This window comes from Mustela lutreola, chromosome 2, assembly GCF_030435805.1.
Source record: "Mustela lutreola isolate mMusLut2 chromosome 2, mMusLut2.pri, whole genome shotgun sequence".
In the NCBI taxonomy this organism is placed as follows: domain Eukaryota; kingdom Metazoa; phylum Chordata; class Mammalia; order Carnivora; family Mustelidae; genus Mustela; species Mustela lutreola.
The window spans coordinates 66,902,818-66,923,373 of NC_081291.1; the positions used below are offsets into that span (position 1 = coordinate 66,902,818).

General features: G+C 48.2%; 1 protein-coding gene across 2 annotated transcripts in view; it reads right to left on the reverse strand.

Moving 5' to 3' along the window:
* The window catches only part of ITGA9 (integrin subunit alpha 9), a 326,629-nt gene that overhangs the window by 71,837 nt on the left and 234,236 nt on the right, over positions 1-20,556 (reverse strand). For both annotated transcript variants that reach the window (XM_059162100.1, XM_059162101.1), the window contains exons 19-20: positions 8,837-8,923; positions 5,032-5,111 (exon numbers count right to left, since the gene is read on the reverse strand). In XM_059162100.1, coding sequence (XP_059018083.1) covers positions 5,032-5,111; positions 8,837-8,923 — 167 coding nt within the window. The remainder of the gene's footprint in view (positions 1-5,031; positions 5,112-8,836; positions 8,924-20,556) is intronic.

Below are 20,556 nucleotides of genomic sequence, written 5' to 3' on the forward strand. Positions count from 1 at the left end.
CTTTCTGCCGGAGCAGGGAGTCAAGTGCTGGGACCCGCCCTCTGGGGTGGTAAGACTGTTTTCACCAACATCTGGGAAGAAATGAGTGCCTGCGATATTCTGCAGCATGTTTAACATATAATTTAACATATAATACGCCGGTGATTCCAACTGTTAGAAGATTCTGCTAATTATTTCAGCTGCCAATACTAGGCGTGCCCTGATGCAATGGAGCACTCACTCTTTGTGCCCATGAGGGGATGTTCTTGATTTTAGGAAGCAATTAGCATTTTCTTATTGCCCAGCATTGCATCGGATAAATTGCACATGCTTCGTAGAAGTCTGCTGAGTGGAAATGTGGCCCATATAGAGCCAGGGGCTCCAGATGGGTGTCTCAGCCTTGGCTGCTTACTAGAATCAGTGGATGAGATGATCTCACAGTCCTAACGCTGAAGTCTCAGCCCAGACTGATAGATCTGAGCCTGTGAGTGATGGACCAGGGATCGGTGGTGTTTAAAGCCCCTCTCCCCCGTGACTCCCAGGGGCACCCCTGGCATCTAAGGACAGGTGATTCTGACAGTGCTCCCACGGTGATGGTGTTGGCCCCTTCTTCTCTGGCACCACTGATTAGCCCTGGGTGGGCTTGGGAGGCAGGCGGAGTTTCCGCTCTTTGACAAGGAAGTCCCTTTCATGTCATTTATTTCCCGCCCCGGTGTTCCTTCCCAGGAATATGCAGGTGGAGAGGAACCACTAATGGGTTTGTCCAACCACCAGGAGTTTTCAGTGGGTCCAAGAAACAGCAGGAGAATTAGGAATTTCCAGGTTTGATTGGCCACGGGACTCCCTTTCTGAAATCCAATAAGCTCTGTGGGCAAACTGTTGCATGCCCCAGTTCCCTCTTTGAAGACTTTCTGCCTCTGGAATGTAGTGCAGACTCTCTGAGGCCACGTGGGCTTTCTGCGGCCCAGCCCAATGTCCTCTGTCCACGCATCTGCCGCCGCCCTGTCTGCTTCCCACAGAGATGGCTCACGAGTCCCTCGCTCCCCACAGTGCCCACCACCCATCTGGCTGTCACATACTCGGCACTGGGCCTCTGTGTCTTCAGCCTGAAAACAGACCCCTCTGTTTAGGTGCCGTCTCCCCAGGGAGGCCCTTCCGGATTCTGGTAATGGGAACCAAGTCCACCTTCCCTACGCTTTGTACATAATTTCTATTAGATCCCAGTCATGTTTTTTATGTGAACGTGAACTATGGGATCGTGAAACAGGTTGAATAAGAAATCACCAAGCCCCACACGATTTCAAGACTTGCAAGCCTAGCCAAATACGATCTGTGATGAAATGCTGGCACTCCACAGCGGGCTGCCCTTGCCCCACTAGAAGGCCGTGCAGGATTTCTGGGCTTTCTGGGCTGTACTTGAAGTCACGGCTATTGTTATTTACCCCGACTTTTTACACATGCTTAGTGCATGTTTAGAAGTCCAGCCAGGGCTGAATTAAAGGCCACAAAGCCATCACCTCTGGAGTGGAAGTTGGAAGCAACCACACAGGGTAAAGAAGGCCAACGTACACTGTGATGTGCTGTGCTCTTATTTTTAGGAGACAGAACATTCTCCAAAATATTTGTGATAATGCTAAAAAAAAAAAAGAGGAAAGAAAGAAAAATACAGAAAACAACACTGAAGCCAAAATATGTGATTGTGGTTGTGGACTGAGGGGCTCTGGTAATGTATGCTTCCAGCATCACAGTCATTCCCAAGGGAAAGGGAATCTTGATTCCATGAGCTTTAAATAACGTCGAGACTGAGGAAGGCCTCAAATGAAAACAAAATTAAAAAGCAGTGGGAGAAGAAACCAGAGCTGCTTTGTGTCCACCTCCCACAGATACGGCTGCTGGCCACTGTCCTGTTGTACTTGTTGGGGACTGACCTGAGCATCCCCGATGTCCAGCGGAGAGGGGATACCTGAGGGCAAAGCTGTTAGTGAGAGGCCAGAACGGACCACAGAAAATGGAAAGATGCAGGGTTTGGGAAGAATTTCAGTCCAAGATGCTGGGGAATTGGTGTTTTTGTGAAAATTCAAGCATCACTCTCAGGGGGTGAGTATGAAGTATGTTCGTCCAGGTCCACATTCTGGCTGAGGTGTAAGGGAGGCCAGATCCAGAGGAAAGCACCAAAGCAGGATTTACTATGGCTTGGGGCAAAAATCTGAGGTGTCATATCAAGGGTGTAATGGAGTCGAGAAAGGAGGATTTCTGGAGAAGCAGCTTTGAGATCGAGAAGTGCTTGGTGGGGGGGGGGGGTGCATGGGGGAGTGTGTCTGCCCTTTAAGGCACATTTCAGGGCACCTTGTTCAGCATGGGGGCGCAGGGGCTGCCCAGGGAATGTAGGGGAAAGCTGCTAGGTTCCTCTTTCTTGGCACAGTGGGAGAGAAGGGGCCATGCAAGAATCTGGCATTTCCAGAGACCGCCAGGGCAGAGGCTACCGGGTGGGGCCTACATGTTGAAAGCCAGGGTGAGGTCACCTTTGGTCCTGTCCCTGAGGGCACGGTGTCAGCAGCAGAAGCTGAAGGGGTGTCTGGTTGGCGAGAGGCTGAAGTTGGAGGCAGACTGAGGGACTCACAGGTGAGAAAGCCCCCCCAGCTGAGGGCTGGCTATCCAAAGGCAAGAATCAGCTTGGAATACCCACACAGCCTGGGGAGTGCCCCTACCTGTTAAGGAGTGAGCCCCATTTCTATTTCACTCACACCTCCCACATGCCCTGCTGTGAGCCTGGGGGTGCTTGGGACTCTCCAGGGGAAGGGGGGGGTGCAGCAGAGCGATGCTGGAGGAAAGCAAGACCGTTCCTGAGAGTGAAGCAGGTTTCCCTTCTGCAGCTTGCTCTCACCGAGGGGAGAAAGCCTTTACCATCCTCTCCCTCCCAGTAAGACAGGGAAAAAACTAACCCCACCCAAGTGGGCTTAAAGAGAATACAGGGTACAAAGAAGATTCTTTGTGATTGCAGGATGAATCTGCATGCTCCTGGCTCCTGCTAAGGTTCTACCTCATTGGCTCATTTTCTGAAATCCCCCTGCCCCCAGCACACTAGCTCCCCAACTTCTGCTTTGCCAATGTCTGACACAGTGCCTGGCTTGTGGGAAGGGCTCAGGCATTTGCAGACTGAAGGAGCGAAGCATGCCTGCCCTGGGCTAGGTTGTCTCTCCTCCCCTGTAGGAAGCTGGGTATCTGCCTCCATCTCTAGACTGAAGCCTTCTTGAGATGGTCCGGGATGCCAGACTCACTCTCTCGTCCATCCACGAGCCCTCTCAGCCCTGGCCTTGTCCTTTCCCCATGGTCCCCACCTGCTGATCGTGCAGGGGGGTGAGCAGAATGGTCCAAGGCATGACTCCCTGCTCCATCTGGGGGCCAGACACAGCTGAGCCGGTGCCCCTCCTATTCTGCGCAGCTCATCGCACTGATGGGCTGGCCCCAATGCAGCTCATCTGGAGAGTCTGGGAAATGGTGTTCTTTCTAATTGTAACGTGGGATGAGGAGCTCCTTCTCAGCTCCTGAGGGCATTCTCCTCCTCAAAGGAAGGCTGGGGTTGAGAACCCTCATTTCAAGGGGGGCTTTAGTTCCATAAAGCCGAGCCTGTGGCTTCACTCTGTACCCCAGATCCTGAGGGTCTTTAGGTCTGAACCTTATTTCAACCTCGTGACTCCACTGAGCACCCCTGCTGGTCGACTTTCGGTGCCTGATTCCACTGCTTGCCCACCTAGGGTCTGGCATTCTGGGTTCCTGACCTCTATTCTAGCCATGCAGTTCCTCGTTTTGTTTTCTCATCATTTCTGGTGGACCTTGCCTGACCTTGGCCTTCAGGGTGTTTGGTTCAGATCTCCAGGCCACCTCTGGGATGGACTTAGGATTGTTGGCAAGAAATTTCCTTTGGAGGTTACGGTAACTACAGAGAAGACACGATAACTGAATGCAATGCAGGATCCTTGACTGGATTCTGGACCCGTGACAAAGGGGTGGAAAAGTCATTGGGACAATTGGCACAATTGGAACATGGACTGTAGAAGAGATGATAGTATTGTGCCAGTGTCACATCTCCAGCATTTGTCACCTCTCCAGCATTTGCTAACTATACCGGTTATTGAAGAAAACAGTCTCATTTGTAGGAAATGCACACTGGAGTCCTTATGGGAAGGACGCATGATTTCTGCAACTTTCAGATGGTTGAGAAAAAAAAACTATCTGTAGAGAATGATAAGTAAATGGAGCCAAGTGCCAGCATGGGCTGCAGGAGAGTTCCTTAACTTATGCTTTGCAACAGTTCTGGTAAGTTTAAAATCCTCTCCAGATAAATCCAAATTACAAAAGTAGCCTTGGGTATCCAACCGACACCCTGATCAAAGTTTGTTTTTTCCTCTTCACCCACCTACCTACCTCTCCTTCCAACCCGATGTCAGCCAAGTGCTACCCAAATGGTGCTTCCAGGTATACATGGATTCTGGCTTGTAGAGACAGCTGACAGCCCCCAAAGCCCCATCGTGGCTCGAGGCCACACTGGAGCCAGAGGGGCAGGAGCACACTCCTGAGGGCAGAAGTCACCTTGCATGGTCCCCTGCCCTGATTCTCTGCCCACAAGGCTTCCAGGATAAGTCCTCTCTGGAGGAGCATGTCTTGGGGCCTCTGACAACAAGCTTGTCCCCACCCCCCTGGCCTGCTGTGCCCCCTCCCTGCATCCTGGAATGCAACCCACAGAGGAAGTTTGTGAACTACCCAACCACGTGAACTTGGATCAGAAACCTCACCTCCCCTGGGCTGTCTCTCCTTGGCTGTAAAAGTCATTGCCTCTGGCCACATGATCCCCATCCCTCCCAGCTCCGTCCTCCCTGCTGGCTGCATCAGCAGAACGGGACAGACACCAGCCAGCGCTCTGGGGCTCTATCACTCCACTGTTTCTTCCTCCTCAGAATCCTGAGCATCATCAAAATGTGACCAGGGAACGTCCTTTCCTGTTCTTGTAAATCTTTATCTTCAGGAAAAAAAAAAAGTGAATCTCCCCCTTACCTCTGAGCAGTAATGATGAAGCTAAGAACTTCCTCTTCCCCAGACAGGTGGCTTGTGTCAAAGATCATGCTGAATTCATACTAGGGGAAAAGAAAGTGACATCCGGCCTCAGCGAGCATTCCCAACAGAAACACCACAGTCTCTGCAGTTTATGACCTCTGGAGCTCATCTGCATGGCAAGCTTTATTTTTTTATGAGTATCTTTCTGGCTGACAGGCCAGAGATAAAACTGTAGTAATAAAACCAAGCCTGGAGTGTGCTCTGGTGAGAGGCACACGGTCTTTTTTAGCAACTGAGGTCTTCTAGAAAGTGATATATTCGTCTCCTAGACCAGGACTTTTTAATTAATTAATTAATTAATTATATTTATTTTCTTATTAACCCAGCCTTTCTAAGTTTCATTCCCTCACCATTTTCCCAATGTTTGCCACACCTATGTACCATATCACCTGTATCACTTATTGTGTACTTTCATTACTGCTCTTTTTATTTAAAGACTACTTTATTTTTTTAGTCTTATTTTATTTAAATTCAATTAATTAACATATAGTGTATTATTAGTTTCAGAGGTAGAGTTCAGTGATTTGTCAGTGGTACAGAACAGCCAGTGCTTGTTACATCACGTGCCCTCCTTGCTGCCCATTACCCCATTACCCCATCCCCGCACCCACCTCCCCTCTACCAACCCTCAGTTTGTTTCTTGTAGTTAAGAGTCCCTTATGGTTTGTCTCCCTCTCTTTTTCTTATTTTATTTTTCCTCTTTTTCTCTATGATTCTGTTTTGTTTCTTAAATTCCACATGACTGAAATCCTGTAATTGTCTTTCTCTGACTGACCTATTTCACTTAACACAATGCCCTCTACTTCCATCCACATTTCTGCAAATGGCAAGATTACTTTTTTGATGGCTGCATAGTATTCCATCGTGTATATATACATCTTCTTTATCCATTAACCTACTGATGGGCATCTGGGCTCTTTCCATAGTTCGGCTATTGTGGACTTTGGTACTGGGGCGCACATGCCGTGCCACTTCAGATCACTATGCTTGTATCTTTCAGGTAAATACCCGGTAGTGCAATTGATGGGTCGTAGGGTGGCTCTATTTTCAACTTTCTGGGGCACTTCCATGCTGTTTTCCAGAGTGGCTGCACTTTAGAAAGTTTCTGCACTTTCTATAAGTGGCTGCACTTTAGAAAATTTCTACCATGATCAGAGATGGGAATCAGGATCACTTACCAGTAAGAGAAGGTTGCCACAAAAATAAATGAAAACAAAGCATTGGGGCATTCTGTGGCCTGCTGAGGGCTCTGAGCCTAAGGGCTACTTTATTTTGGCAAGAGGGAGATTAGCAAGAGGTAGGGAGGTGTTAAGGACAGGGGAGACTTTCTCCTGCATGGAATCAGGGAAAAAGAGTGTTGAACAGGTAATAACTGTTCCGCTGTTAGAGGCAATGTCCATGTTTGCAGTGTCCATGTTTGGTCTACAACCACCGCAGGCATTCCCCGTGGTGAGCATCCCATGGCTTGGGGAAGGCTGCCCTGAGCAAATGGTTTTTGCCATGTACTTGTTGGGTATGTGTGGGGATGTGGGAGGGACCCCCGGGTAAGGGTTACAGATCCCGGCGCGGCCCACAAACTGAGTATGTGATCTTGGCCAAGACATGCACTCTCTTTACCTTTCAATAAAAATTAGAGGATGGACAAAATGGTTCTTGAGTTCCATCAAGCTCTGAGAGTCTATAATCATTTAATGTCAAAGTATCTGGGTTCCTTAGTGACTAATGCTAGGCACTGGTCTACCTTCGCAACCCTGGATTCAACTGTACTAAATGCTGCCTGAGAGTAATGAACACGGACCCATCAAATACAGTGGGCAGTGGACATCCCTCTAGAGACAGAAAGTTCTGTAGCAGGGGGTCTGTTCAGTTGCTAGCGTGGGTGGGGACATGGAGACAGGATGGGAACCAGAGCTGGAGGACACAAAGGAAGGGGAAGTCAAGGGTCTTGTCCCAGCATAGAGTCAGAACTGGCAGGAGATCTGAATTAAACACTCTAAAGACCCAGGTGAGGTGAGAAGCCAAAAACAGAGAAGGAGGGTGCCTGGGAGAAGGGAAGGCCAGAGACGGGGCAGGCTGTCATGACAGACAGGGACAGATGGTCCCCGAGTAAGCTGACGGTGCAGTCATGAGGCTTAACAGGCGGGCTGCAGCCTGACTGAGCCCCAGGGGCCGAGACACAGGGGAGGGCAAGCCAGGGGGCGGACAGGCGTGGTCCCTGGCCCTGCTAGGTCACTCGGGCTCTCTCCAGGGACTCACCCCTAGGCCTCCGAACTCCAGCTTTCGTGTTGCTCCAGTCTGAGCCTCTGTATGTGGGAGGAAGGTAGTGGCATTACCAAGCTGGGAAAAAATCCAACCTTCCAACGTTCCTACTTCTGTCGGTTCCATGACTATTTTGAGAGTTAGTGAATTTTGACAAAATTTAATGCTCCAGAATTCAACACGGCTTTGTTTTCCCTGTACTCGTTTTTATGACTACCCTCCCTTTATGGTAAGTGGTCCTGGATCCGTACATCAAAGTGATAAAGTTTTCCTTTTAAAATAACCTTTAAGCTAAAACTAGCATGCCCCACCTTAGGTTTGATTTGGGATGTTGGCTGGATTTTACCAATGAAATGGCAACTGTTAACATTTTTTAGTTAAGTCAGTTTTCGGTTGCTGAAAAGATTTCATTTAAACACGTATAACTGAAGTGCCATGTAACATTTCTACAGGCAATAATGTCCAGGGTTCAGGGACATTGCAGGGTTCCTAAAAGGTTTTGGAATCACAGATGTAAGAGCCATTGTCATTTGGAGCAGGAGTCTTCAATGGAGCTGAGGGGTTTGAGTGATTTGCTAGGAAATCAGCAAATCTTCTTTCTCCCTTGAACATTCTCACAACTGGCTTACAAAACAGCCACAAGGTACTGGGACCAAAATGCCTTGGAGATTAAAACAAGTTGATTCTGTGACATAGGCAGGAGAGGAGGATTAAACTTTCTTATTTTTTTTTTTAGGGGGGAAAAAGTTAGACAAAGGAATATAAAATTTCCTTCAAATAATAGCAAGAAAAATAGCTTTCATTTCAAAGGCTGACCTGATCTTTTAGATTCTCATTTTGCTTCCAACAATCACATCTTCTATGTATCTTTGCATATCCTTATAATACTGGCACATACCAAAATGTTCCATGAATGTTTGAGTATGCTGGACCATATTATTATTTGAGCTTAGAAAATTTGGCTCCATATAAATACCAAAGTGAGTCTAACTTCTTTTACTTGAGAAAAAGAAAAAGAAGTGTAATACCATTATTTATGTTTTAAGAATTTTAAGAGGTCTCTTCAGAAAATTGTGAGTGTCCAGGGGAGTGACAGTCAGAACTGTAGGTCACTAGCCCAGACCACATTTCTCCTATATTGTCACACTCACAGTGGGATGAAATGTCCCAGAGAAAGATTTTTAGGAAGGCCAACCAGATGGTGCTTGCTGAAGTACCACGGCCATGGTGTGTCTCTCACATTTGGGATATGTCATGTAGATCAGAGAGGAAGAGCATGTGGGGAGGGCCCCTGTGGAGTAGAAGATCAAAACCCCAGCCCCACCCCTATAGGAGCTGGGCAGTGCCATGGCAAAGGCAGGGGTGGGAGTGGGGATGGGGGGGAACAGAGGAAGCCTGGGGGCTGGGGTACAGCTGACAGGGCAGGTGGCTGGTGGGAAGGGCTGGGACCCTGTTACGAAATAAGAGCCTCGTCTCTTCCCCTTACCTTTGATTTTGACCTCATGAAAGGAAATCCCACGCTGCATTTGAGGAAGTCTGATTCAAGCAGCTCACAGGAAATGCCCATTTCCTCCTGAAAGAGAAAAAGCACCAATGGATGGGCTGGCGGTGTGGAGACCAATGCGTGTAAGTGGCCTCCATGAGGCAAACTGAGACTTGAGCAGATGTGGTCCTTCTTTGGGGAGGTTCCCAGGCAACATCGCTGCTGGCTCGGGTGGGAGGGAGGCCTGCGACCAGGACAAGTCCTCAGTCCTTCTCTGGCAGCCCACCCTTCCCATGGGCTCGGTGCAAAGGCAGGCATCCAGAACATTCTTAACTAATGTTTCGGCTCTGAACCCTGCTGCTCTCCTGGTGAACTGCACCAGGCTGCATGTGAGCCGGATGCCTCCAAAATTTTGGGTTAAAGACAACCACGCCATCTTCCTGGACACTTTCTCCTAAGTCCACATTCTAATCCTGCCTTTCAAGATCTTGCTAGTTTAGGAAAGATAAACTCTAAGAAAATCACACCAAGGAAATACAGGGATTTTTTCTGCAGCCTGGGGTGGTAAGGGCTGAGCTGGTATGCCTTGCCCATGTACAGGGGCAAGGAGAGATCTCCTGGCACAGCCCACCAAGGCTGGACTCTATACACAGTGGCACAAGAAACCAGGATGGGGGTCATGGGGAACTGCTGTCTTCCTACTTAAACATATGGTCTACAACCAAGGTCAAAGGAGGCCAGAAGGCTCTTCTTAAGCCACAGGTTCCAAGTTATTGAAGCCAAATCAAGATTTCCAAGGGGAGACAGTATGTTGTGGATTTTGGAGGAGATGCCACAGACCTAGCACTTGCTGAATCTAGAAGCCAGGATGCCAAAGTTTGATAAGGTTGTGTGCCTCCCCCAAGGTCATTCCTGGTGGACTCTAAAGCCTGTCTCCCTCCCCATTCCACGACCCTAATTTTCTAGAGAGAAAGAGCATCTACATTCTCTTCTTTTTCTATTCTGTTTCCAGTCTACAAACACCCTTTACCTGGCTTCATTTCTGTACCTCTTTTAAGTTGTTTCCACTAGCAGGAATACTCTTCCTCAGTCTTCCTTCCAAGGCTTACTTCATGCACCTTGGCCCCAAATCCTCATGGATGCCAAGTTCACACACATAGTGGAAGCAGTACAGGATTCAGAATGGACCCTGAGCTTCTACGGGGTGACCGGGTCAGCATATCACCTACCATCATCAGTGAGAAGGACACAGGTCTGAAGGATGTTAGTTCCTGTCCTTGAAGAGCTCACAACTTAGAAAGAAGAGACCTCCCAGCAGATAGACACATTTACATGGAAGTGGGAGGGGCTGCTCTTGAAACCTAGAGGACATGCTTCTGCAATTTCAATAAGGAAACCAGAGGGTAAGTTCTCAAATGCTGTCTCAGGACCTGCATGTCCCACAGATTGATCCTCATGATTCATTTGTGCGGGATTTATTCCCATCTCCTTCTTCCTGTTCCTCCTCGCAGAAGCAGTATCTACAACGGCCCAAGGAGAAGCTCCTTTAAATCCTAGTTAATCAGCCTGCGGGCATCAGAGGCACCGAGCCCAAGTTACATGAGTCCTCAACTCAGTTCTAAACTTTCTTTGTGAAGTTCCATGCCTCACTGGAAATCCCTTGCAAACCAGAAGACAGGTTTTCCATTCAAGTCAAAGGTCTACCTGTTTGTGAAGAAAAGATTTATTGCCTTGAAGACTTTTTTAAGGTTTTGTGTGGGTGTGAAGGAATGACTGCGACTTCAAAACTTTGCTCTGGAACCTGAGAGGACCTCAGTGTACTTGGCTTTGGCTTCAGACTTCAGTTGATTATTCCAGAACTGCTGAAGTCCATTCTTTTGGTTAATTCCAAAAATGCTAGAAAATAACGTGTAAGCCAGGATTTATTGCTTTATTCTGAGTCTCTCTGCCACCCTACTCAGTCTACTAGAGATTGCAGAATTCTGGTTGGACCTTGGTAGGGGAAGGCAGAGAGAGCAAAAACCAGAGACCTCTCTAGGTTGGAGAGCGCTGGGTTGACGATCATGACTCACGCGCTCCTGGTGGTGCTATAGAAAGGAGCTCATGCATCACCCTTCTGCCGCCTGTCAGCACCAACATGGACCTCCTGGGGTTATTTATTTCTATACTCTGCTTTCCTACTACAGCTGTGAGGGGAGCAAACACTATGAGTGGATGGTTCTGTGCTTGTCCTACGACCCCTTTACCATATGGGTTCAACAGCCCCCAGCTGAAAGGAAGCCTCTTTGCCTGGGGGAGGGGGGTTTACAACACCCTCTCTTACAAGCATTCTGCAGCCTCGGATTGCATCCCTTTGCCTCCAGGTGAGACGGGCTCTGCTGTGCGGATTAGGTTCCAGAGCCCCCGTGGGATGAGGCTAAATAAAGCAGCCTCCAGCTGACAGGACAATTGTTGGGTTCCTTCCTCTGCCCCCTTCTGATCCCTTCACTCCCCTTTTTTTCCAGATCATTTCTCTAATAAACTGCTTGCACAGAAATCCCCATCTCAGGTTCTGCTTCTGGTGAACCTGACCTCACACAATGCTCTTTATAGCTGAGGCTCCAGGCCCTGGGAGCCACTGGGAAGGATGGGGCATTTGCTACCAGGTGAGGAAAGACAATGAAAGGGAAACATGCATATGCCGATAAAAATTTTAAAATTTCTACTAAACGAGAGAAAGCTCATCTAACTGTAGTTTATGAAGTCTGGGTAACCATGCACATCGGGGGAGCAATTTACCCCAAGCAGCATCAACATCCTCTTTGTTCGGGTTTCACATCAGGTCCAAGGCATAACTAAAAACCAGGCTTGTTATGGAGACATTTACACCCTTGGCAGGAGCCAGGCAGGCAACTTTGTAGGCACAGAGAGACCCAGGGAGGCTTCAAAATCGTGATCTATTGGGGGTTGCTTATTACTTCTGCCAGACATGTGCTGCCCAGCTGGAAGTATGTGGGAGAGGTTCCTGACATCAGGCATCTCCTTGGCTCTGCCTTTTCCATGTACCACTCGTTGTTTACCCTGACTTTAGGTTGGAGAACACAACTTTATCATTGTTGCCAGACATGCTGACTGAACTCTCAGCTGACTGGGAATACAGATTAGGGAGCAACAATTGTCCTTGATCACCAGACAGTGCAGACATCTGATTACCCAATTCCAATATGGTACAAATCTACTACAGAGGGAAATTGAGTCCTTGCTGCAAAAGCAGCAGACTTTCATGAAATCAATGAAAGTGATGATGGAAAACTGCTCAAGCCACAGAATGCAACTGATAAATCTGGATCTGGCTGAGTTAGATCAGTTAACTGATAAACACCCCTGGATGATAACACTTTAAGATGCTCCCAAAGATAAGGATTTAAATAAAAAAGATCAAGAGAAGCCCTTGGAAAAGTATGCCATTATAAAAATGACCTCTTGTGGGTGCCTGAATGGGTTAGTTGGTTGTTATCTGTTTTTGGCTCAGGTCAGGATCCCAGGGCCCTGGGATTGAGCCCAGTGTTGGGCTCCCTGCTCCCTCTGCCTGTAGCTCTGCCTGCTTGTGTTCTCTCTCACTCTGACAAATAAAGAAATAAAATATTTAAAAAAAATAATAAAGATGCCAATAAAGCAAATAAGCTTTTTCCTTGGGTCTAAGGTGTCCTTGACATTGTAATTCCAATGTTACAAGAGCTGTTAAATGTAGGATAATGTAACCTTATTTCCATAATTTTTAGTTTCATTGTTCAAGTAAAGTCCCAATCAAATCTTAAAAATTTTTTTTTTCTTTTTACTATGAAAATTTGGATCATACTCTAAGAAGATTCACAGAACTGGCCTTTTTCCCGGTCCCGCTTTTCCTTAGCTAACAAGGCACTCCAATACCATAAAATGCTATCAGGACTTCTCCCCGGAGACTGAGTGATTCAATTTAAATGAAATTAATTTTTTTACCCGACACACATTACTCTTGGGATCAGGAAAACATCAATGAATGTTTTCTAGAACATGTGATGAAAAGCATGCCTGATTTAGGCAAGTTCACCTCTGTATCCTCAGTGCCTGGCACTGAGCCTGGCACTTAGTAGCTCCTGAGTTTGCACTTATTAAATGAATGGGCCTTGGCTGGTCGAGGATTCGGATGAAGGGACTGGGAGAAGAAGCTATTTGCTGGTCTGCCTGGCACGGGAGATGCTTGCCTTGGCAAAGTCCCCCTCTTTTCCAGACATACCTCAGCTCTCCCAGGCCCAGGAGTGTGGCCAGGGGAGCCAAGCCCTAGCCCTGTTCTTAACGTGCAGTGGTTGGCAAGAAGACTCAGATAATGAAGTTAGGGAGCCCCCTTGGCCTTTGGACTCCTTCCTCCCAATCCCACAGCTTTTGCTTTCATTCTGGAGTGTGCTTCATTTGACCACCAACACGGTGCTCTTTGGGAGCACCAAATCTGCAAAGTCTGGCAAGGGCTCAGCGCCAGGGAAAGTTTAAAATTTGACTTCTTGTTTTCTAGTTTCCCCATGGGTTTGTGAAACTGAAGGGGACATGCATGTCCCCATGTCTAGCAATGTCATGTTCATCTAAGACCCGCTTCCTTCATCTAGCACTAGAGGTATGGCCCTTAGGAGCTGGTAAGAGAAGCCTCCATGTTAACATGGTGAATACAGAATTCAGGGAAATTCTGGAAGCACTTTATCCCAATTCTCTAATCAACTGGGTGAGCAGGGGTCCCCAATAAGTTGGCCCAGTGAGTTAACAGAAAGAGATTTCATTCCCAGGAAAGACTTTATTGGCCCCACTCAACCATCAGTCAGCCTGAGCCTCACCGGAAAAAACAGTCCTATTCCTGGAGGGGAATCCTTTGGGACAGGGTACATGAAATTCCTGCTCGAGAAGAAAACCACAAGGGCTTACAGCATACAAAGTGCACGAATTAGTGTCCCAGCTTTAAATACTGGCTCAGGTCTGCAATGGCTATGTGTCATCAGACCAGTTAACTGTCCTTTCCTTAAGGTTCCATTTCCTTACCTGTCAAATGATGTCATAACACCTGCCTTCTAGGACTTCAGCTAGTGCTAGTGGCTATACAGATGCCCATATAGCTGATGGCCTGGCAAGGCTGGGTCAGTGGTGACAGACCTCCTGTCAGATAGGAGCTGGCATCTGAGCAGTCCAAGGGAACCAGAGATGATCACCTACACACACCAGGGATTTGGAGGCATCAAGCAAAGAAGGTGCTACAAGCAAGTTCCTTTCTTAAATTTTATCAAAACCCCATTTGGAAGCCAAGGCCCAGGATATGCTGCATTTATTCTTTCCATGCTAAAAAAGGTGAAGCAACCAGGAACTACAGTCAGGACAAATGTTTGAGACACATGAGCCACAGAACTGTTAGAGTGAAGTTCCCCTGTGATGCAGAGTATCAGAATTTGGTGAGCACCCTTTAAGTTGCTCTGAACCAATTACAGGTGGGCATGGGGAGGACAACTGTCACAGAAAGAACAGCTCTCCGAGCAAAGGGGAGCTGGGCTAGTCTTCTCCCCAACCGTCCTTGTGGCCCTTAGAAAAAAGTGCTCTGAAAGCTATAAATGGAGTAAAAAGATTACATTTTAAAAGCCAGTATGAATTAGAAATGAGCTGAATAAACTCATTCCTGTAACATTCCTTTCTTTGTGCATTACATCAACCCTGTTTATAACTAATCTCTAAATTTTCCCAAAGGGCAGACAAATAAAATCACCTTCCCCAGTGCTGGTGATTGCTCCCTTCGGGACCACAGGGATCCGAACTTGAGCATATAAACAAAAACCACTAAAAAGAAATCAACCAGCTCTCACTGGAAAGCCCAAAGTGAAGAGACCTTCCCTTCTAAGTACCTTCTAAGGCTGAAGAAGAAGTTCTTTGATTTTCACCTAGGAAGTCAGTCCTCCTGTTAAATAGAGGCAACGTCTTATACTTAGATCTTTTTGAACATGGTTTCTATTCTTAAATATAAATATAAATATAAATATAAAATTCTATCTCACAAATCAAATTATTTTGATTTTCTAGTGCTCTTTTCCTTTTCCCTACAGGCTGACTGGAAAATCAACAAGGCGGAGAGCTCTCCTGAAAGGACAGGAAAGAATTTAACATCATGGCATAAAAACAATGAGTGGTTTGGATGAAAAGGTTTTGTAGGAGTCAAGTGTTTGAGGGGTACTTATTAAAATCCTGGCCAGGAACCTCGATGAGAAATGTACTCACAGTGAAGACTTGTCTCTTGCCTACAAACTCACTTGCACTCCTGCCCACTCAAAACTGATTTTCAAAGGGTTTTGTTGCTAAGGGCCTGGCTATTCAGAGGGTGGTCCTCTGACCTACAGCACCAGCCTCACTTGGGAGAAAGCTAGAAATGCAGATTCTCAGGTCCCATCCTAGACCTGCTGAATTAGAGTCTGTATTTGAACAAGACGCCCAGGTCGCCTCTGTGCTCATGACTGTTTCAGAAGCACTTCTCTATGACACAGCCCACCCGCTTGGGAAACAAGATATCAGCCCATGGAGACTGCCTTCCTTATGCTCTTGGCCCCCTGGGAAAAGAGGGACATGGCCAGTGCTATTTGAGGACTACTGTGTGTGAGGACACACTTTTCTGGAGTTGGGGATCTGCCCCTTCACATGTCCCTTATCTAGGTTCCCCTGAAAGCAGACTCTGGGACAAGGAGGTGACCTCAGGGTGCTCCATGAAGAAATGGGTAGGTGTGCCACCAGTGGGTCAGAAAGTTAGGGCCGCTATCTTTCCATATCCCCCTGTCCTTGGTTGAGTTGTTCCAGAAATACTGACAGTCTTGGGCTTCCAGTCCCTCATTGTTTGACTGCAGGGCACACCTGTAGCCAAGAAAGCCCTGGGCAGAGAGACACAGGAAGCCTCGCCTGCAGAGGAACTGGTGGTTTCCAAGGTGGGTGGAGGGGATATAAAATGACATGGACAGTAGTCCCCTGACCTCTCCCCTCTCCACAAGCAGTTGGGGTGGGGAACTGTTGACCTGGGGCAAAGGCAGCAACTGATGAACTTGCCTTGGCCATGGACAAAGAGACAGGGTCTCAGAGAGGACCTCTCCCTGAGGACCATGTCTCCAGGTAGCATGCAGGGGCCTCATGGAGGCCTGTCTCTGGGGGCTGCCGCCCCCTCATTTCTTCCCTCGGGTTGGTACATCAGCTTAGCTACCTTTGGACACATTCAGGACTCTCTTTAAAGAATAGGCATCTTCTTCTTCTTCTTCTTCTTTTTTTTGTTTAAAGATTTATTTATTTGACAGACAGGAGATCACAAGTGGGCAGAGAGAGAGAAGGAAGCAGGCTCCCTGCTGAGCAGAGAGCTTGACTTGGGACTCGACCCCAGGACCCTGGGACCATGACCTGAGCCGAAGGCAGAGGGTTAACCCACTGAGACACCCAGGAGCCCCTAGGCGGCATCTTTTAGAAGATCCCTCCCTCCCTCCCTCCCTCCTTTTTCTTTCCTTGCTGCCACAACACTCCAGGTCTAACCTCCTCCCACCCAGGTTGGCACAAAACGCCCCCTTAGAGGATGCTCTCCACAGGTCCCTAGTCTGTTCTACAAGCTACTTCAGGTGAATCTTAACACACTCCTTAGTTTGCATTTACTTAAAGCCCTTCAGAGGTCATTACCAACCAACACCAATCACTGATTTCTAACTGGAGTGTGCACTGGAGCCAGGTGGGGCCAGAGACCCCATGCACAACTGTGTGGGCTGTGGGCTGTTTCCTGCACAAGAGACTTGGCTGAGGGGGAGAGGGGCTGAACTCTAGCCCAGGCTGCTCTCCCCAAGTCCTGCTCCCGGCTCTGGTGGCTGGGGACCACCAGAGCGGGCACTTCTCCCTGATACTTATGATGGCGCTAGAAAGACGATTTCTGTGTGCAACGCTTTCTACAAAAGACCCAGATGGAAGCCCTGCCCTAGACCCACTGAATCACATAGCACAATCACATAGCACACAGCTGGGCAAGCATTTACTGAAAGCTCCTTCAGTGGTTCCAACATGCACTCAGGTTAAGGGCCCTCCAAGGTTAGACTGCGTCCCGATCCTTGTTACAGATGCCAACTGCAGGCCCTGCTCTCCAGAGTGGGATTCTTAGGAGCAGAAGCAGGGTCAGAAGATCTGGATTTTGAATCATCTGGAGCAAGTGTTCCATGTCAGCTTCTGAAACACTGACCCCCAAGGGCGAGGACAGCCACTGCCCTTTTGGAGGTGAAGAGATTGAGAGCTAGCCTGAAGGAAAAAAAAGTGCCTTCCCTGGGTTCCAACTCCCGTGAGGACAGGACACCCGTCATTATGCCCTCCCCTGTCCTGGATGGGAGCCTCACAGACTGGTGCCCTGCCCCCATGCCCTCAGGGCCATGACAAAGAGAGAAGAACTGGAGAGATGGTGGCCGGCTCCCCACCGGGAGCCTACCTCCTGCTGCTCCTGAGGAAGCCCATCTATTCATTGAACAAGTGTTTTTTATTTTGCCTCAAATGGGAAACAGCTCCTATAGAGTAATTCTTACGTATGAGATACGCATGTTTTCTGTTATGTCTTTCCATTCACTCTCTCATTTAATCCTTCCCCCTCGGGCAGCCTCAATGTACCTCACTGCTTTTATAAGCAGTCCCTGTTGTCTCCCAGGCGGTGGTCCCAGCCTGTGGGGGCGGGGGGAAGAACCCAGCTGCTAGAGGAAAGACCCCCCCGCAGACCCTGGTGTGATGACTGCCTGGGCGGGGTGTGCTCCGAGGGCTGACATGGAGCTCTGTGTAGAAGAGAAGCTGAGAACATCCAGGTCAAAAGCTATTACGAGGGGCACCTGGGCGGCTCGCAGCTGCCTTCAGCTCAGGTCGTGATCCCATACCTTGGGATCAAGCCCCGAGTCAGGCTCCCTGCTCAGCAGAGAGTCTGCCTTTCCCTCTCCCTGTGTCTGCTGCTCTGCCTACTAGTTCTATCTGTCAAATAAATAAAGAAAATCTTAAAAACAAAAAAGATACTATGAAATGACAAACAAAAAATACTATTTGTAACCTGGGAAGATCTAGCTGAGGGCCCTCTTATTCAGAACTGCATCTAGCAGACTAAAAGGTAGAGAACAGATCCCTGCAGGACCTGTGCTCTTCTATTAATTTACCTGTTGGGTCAATCTCATGCTGTGGAGGTCTGGAGCAAACTTGCCTGCTCCGTGCCAGGCACAGAGGGACTGCCTTGGTGGTTGGTGTATACCAGCGGCGGGCTCCAGCTGTAGAAGTGTCCATGGAAGGACAAAGAGGGGAGCTCAGGCTGTATGTCAGGACCCTCAGACCACACACGTACCAAGGTAAAGCCTGATGCCGAGAACCTTGAGACTCAATATTACTCAGAACAAGAGCAAGTCCTCTTTATACCACTGAACTGAGAAGGACCCACGACTCTTAACTAAACGCTAAGCTATGTGTCCTTTTTGTAGTTTCAAGGGAGATGCACTGCATTTCCTTGGATTGTAGTAGGTTTTCTCTACTTTGTTTTAACGTTTTCAGTTCATTGGCCACTTATGCAAACTGACTCATGCTACACAAAGAAGAAGGGCTATTTTGTTTTTTTTCATTGCTAGGTTTTATTTTTTTTTTTAATTATTATTTTTTTCATTGCTAGGTTTAGAATTCAGTCCTGTTAGAGTTTGTGAAAGATCTTCTGATTTTTCCTAGTTCTTGGGGGGTATAAAAAAAAAAAGGCTGAGCTGCAGGGTGCAGGTGAATGGACTGGCTTCCCTAGGACTTCCCATCCCCTGGCGTTGCAGAGGGAATGGACTGATCAGAACTCTGTGTGTTTCTTTCTGTCATTTGCTGGGTGTCTCCCTCATGGGTGATTTTGCTCAATCTCCTATCTCCTCCTGACAACGTTTTCATTTGTCTTGCTTTCCACACTGGTTTTTAGTGCCACTTCCGATGGCTGGGCTGACCATACCCCACCCTGCTCACAGCAGAGCACGGAAGGAGGATGTGCTCCCTCCACACCCCTGTGCCTCTTTTCCCATGCGGCCATGCACACTGATTTCCAGCTGCCAGTACCTCTTTGTGAATGTGGAGAGATGGCAATGCTTGGGAATTCACACCCGCCTGGAGGAACTCTTACCCAAGAGCCCTTGTCCCTGACTGGGGAGCTCTGAGATGTGACCTATACTTTGTGTCAAAGTTACCCAACTAATTGTCCTTGCGCCCTGAGAACGATGATGTACCTTTGTTTTGCCTCCTTTTCCACTTCCTGGGAACACTTCCTAGTAAATTACTTTTACATGATGCCTTATCTCTGGATTTCATTCTAGGGAACTCTGAGACCATCACAGACACATCCCGCTTCCCTCCTCTCTCTGTGCCCCAGCTAGGGGGATGCCAAGCTGGCACCAGTGGGAGCACTTCAGGTTTTGAGCAAATGGCCTCCCAGGTCTTAGAAAACCTCTCATTCTCTTTAATGCATGATGCAGAGCAGGGCTGCTTTACTGGGAAGGCCAGTTCTAAGAAAACCAGGCTCTTTTAAAACAAAGAATTCCACCCACCAAACACGAAGGGTGCAAGCTAAGAAGGGGCAGACTTACATGACTCACGTATCGATTTGAATCCACTTAAGTGCTCATAAACATGAACTCATTTAATTACTGTTCTTAAGCATTTTCTCTTTGTCCTGTTTGGGAAGGAGGTCTCCTGCCCCATCTGCACCAGCCTCCAGGCAGGTACCCTGAACAGCAGGTTAAAGCCACTCTCCTCTTTATAGAGCTTCCCAGGGGAAGGACCTGCAAACCTGGAAACTTATCAACTTGTGATTGCACAATGGGTTTTTTCCAAACTGACTTGGGTTCATGTCATAGTTCAAACACTTATCCGGTGGCAAGTGCCTCTGTAAAAACATCGTCATTCCTACCCCACAGCCTTGCTGCAAAGGTTTAGTGAGTCCCTGTGGTGGCTGCCATCATGGGGTAGGGGCTGCTCCTTGGCTCTCTCGAGGGACTTTCCAAGTATTTCCTCTACACTGCCGCCTACATTGGCTGACAAATCCTAGGCTGTTGAAGGCCACTCCCAGGAATAAGACCCTCCATCTGGCTGGGCTGCCCGAAAAATAAGAGACGGAATTAACGTGTACTGAACTCTGGTCACATGGCAGATTCTGTGCTAAGCACGTAATGGCAATGGACACATTCATGCTTCCCCAACAGCCCTCTGAGGTATGAGATTCTGTGCTTCGCAAGTGAAGATCCAGAGGCCCAGGGAGGGTGAAGGAATGTGTCCAAAGTCACATGGCAGGTGCATGGAGCACTAGAACTCCAGTGTGGCAGCCTAACCCCAAGGCCTGTACCGCCTTATGGACACGGGTCTGCAGAGGGCCCTTCAGGGCGCAGGGCATGTGGTCTTCCTCTCTTTGCTCTGCAATAACCTGCCTAGGGCACAGAGGTTCTCAAACTCTGTCACCATCAGATGCGTACTGCTGTCACTCACCCCCAGTACTTCTGATTCAGCAGGTCTGGGGACGACCTGTGAGTGTGCTTTCCTCACCAGCTCCCAGGTGGTATGGACACTAGGTCAGGAGACCATGCTTGAAGGAGCACCAGTGTGGATTTTCAGAAACCCTGGCCATCGCCAGGACACCCAGTGGAGGACAGCCTCGGGAGAGGGAGTAGGCCTTGGTCAGTGGAGCCAGTGGATGCCTG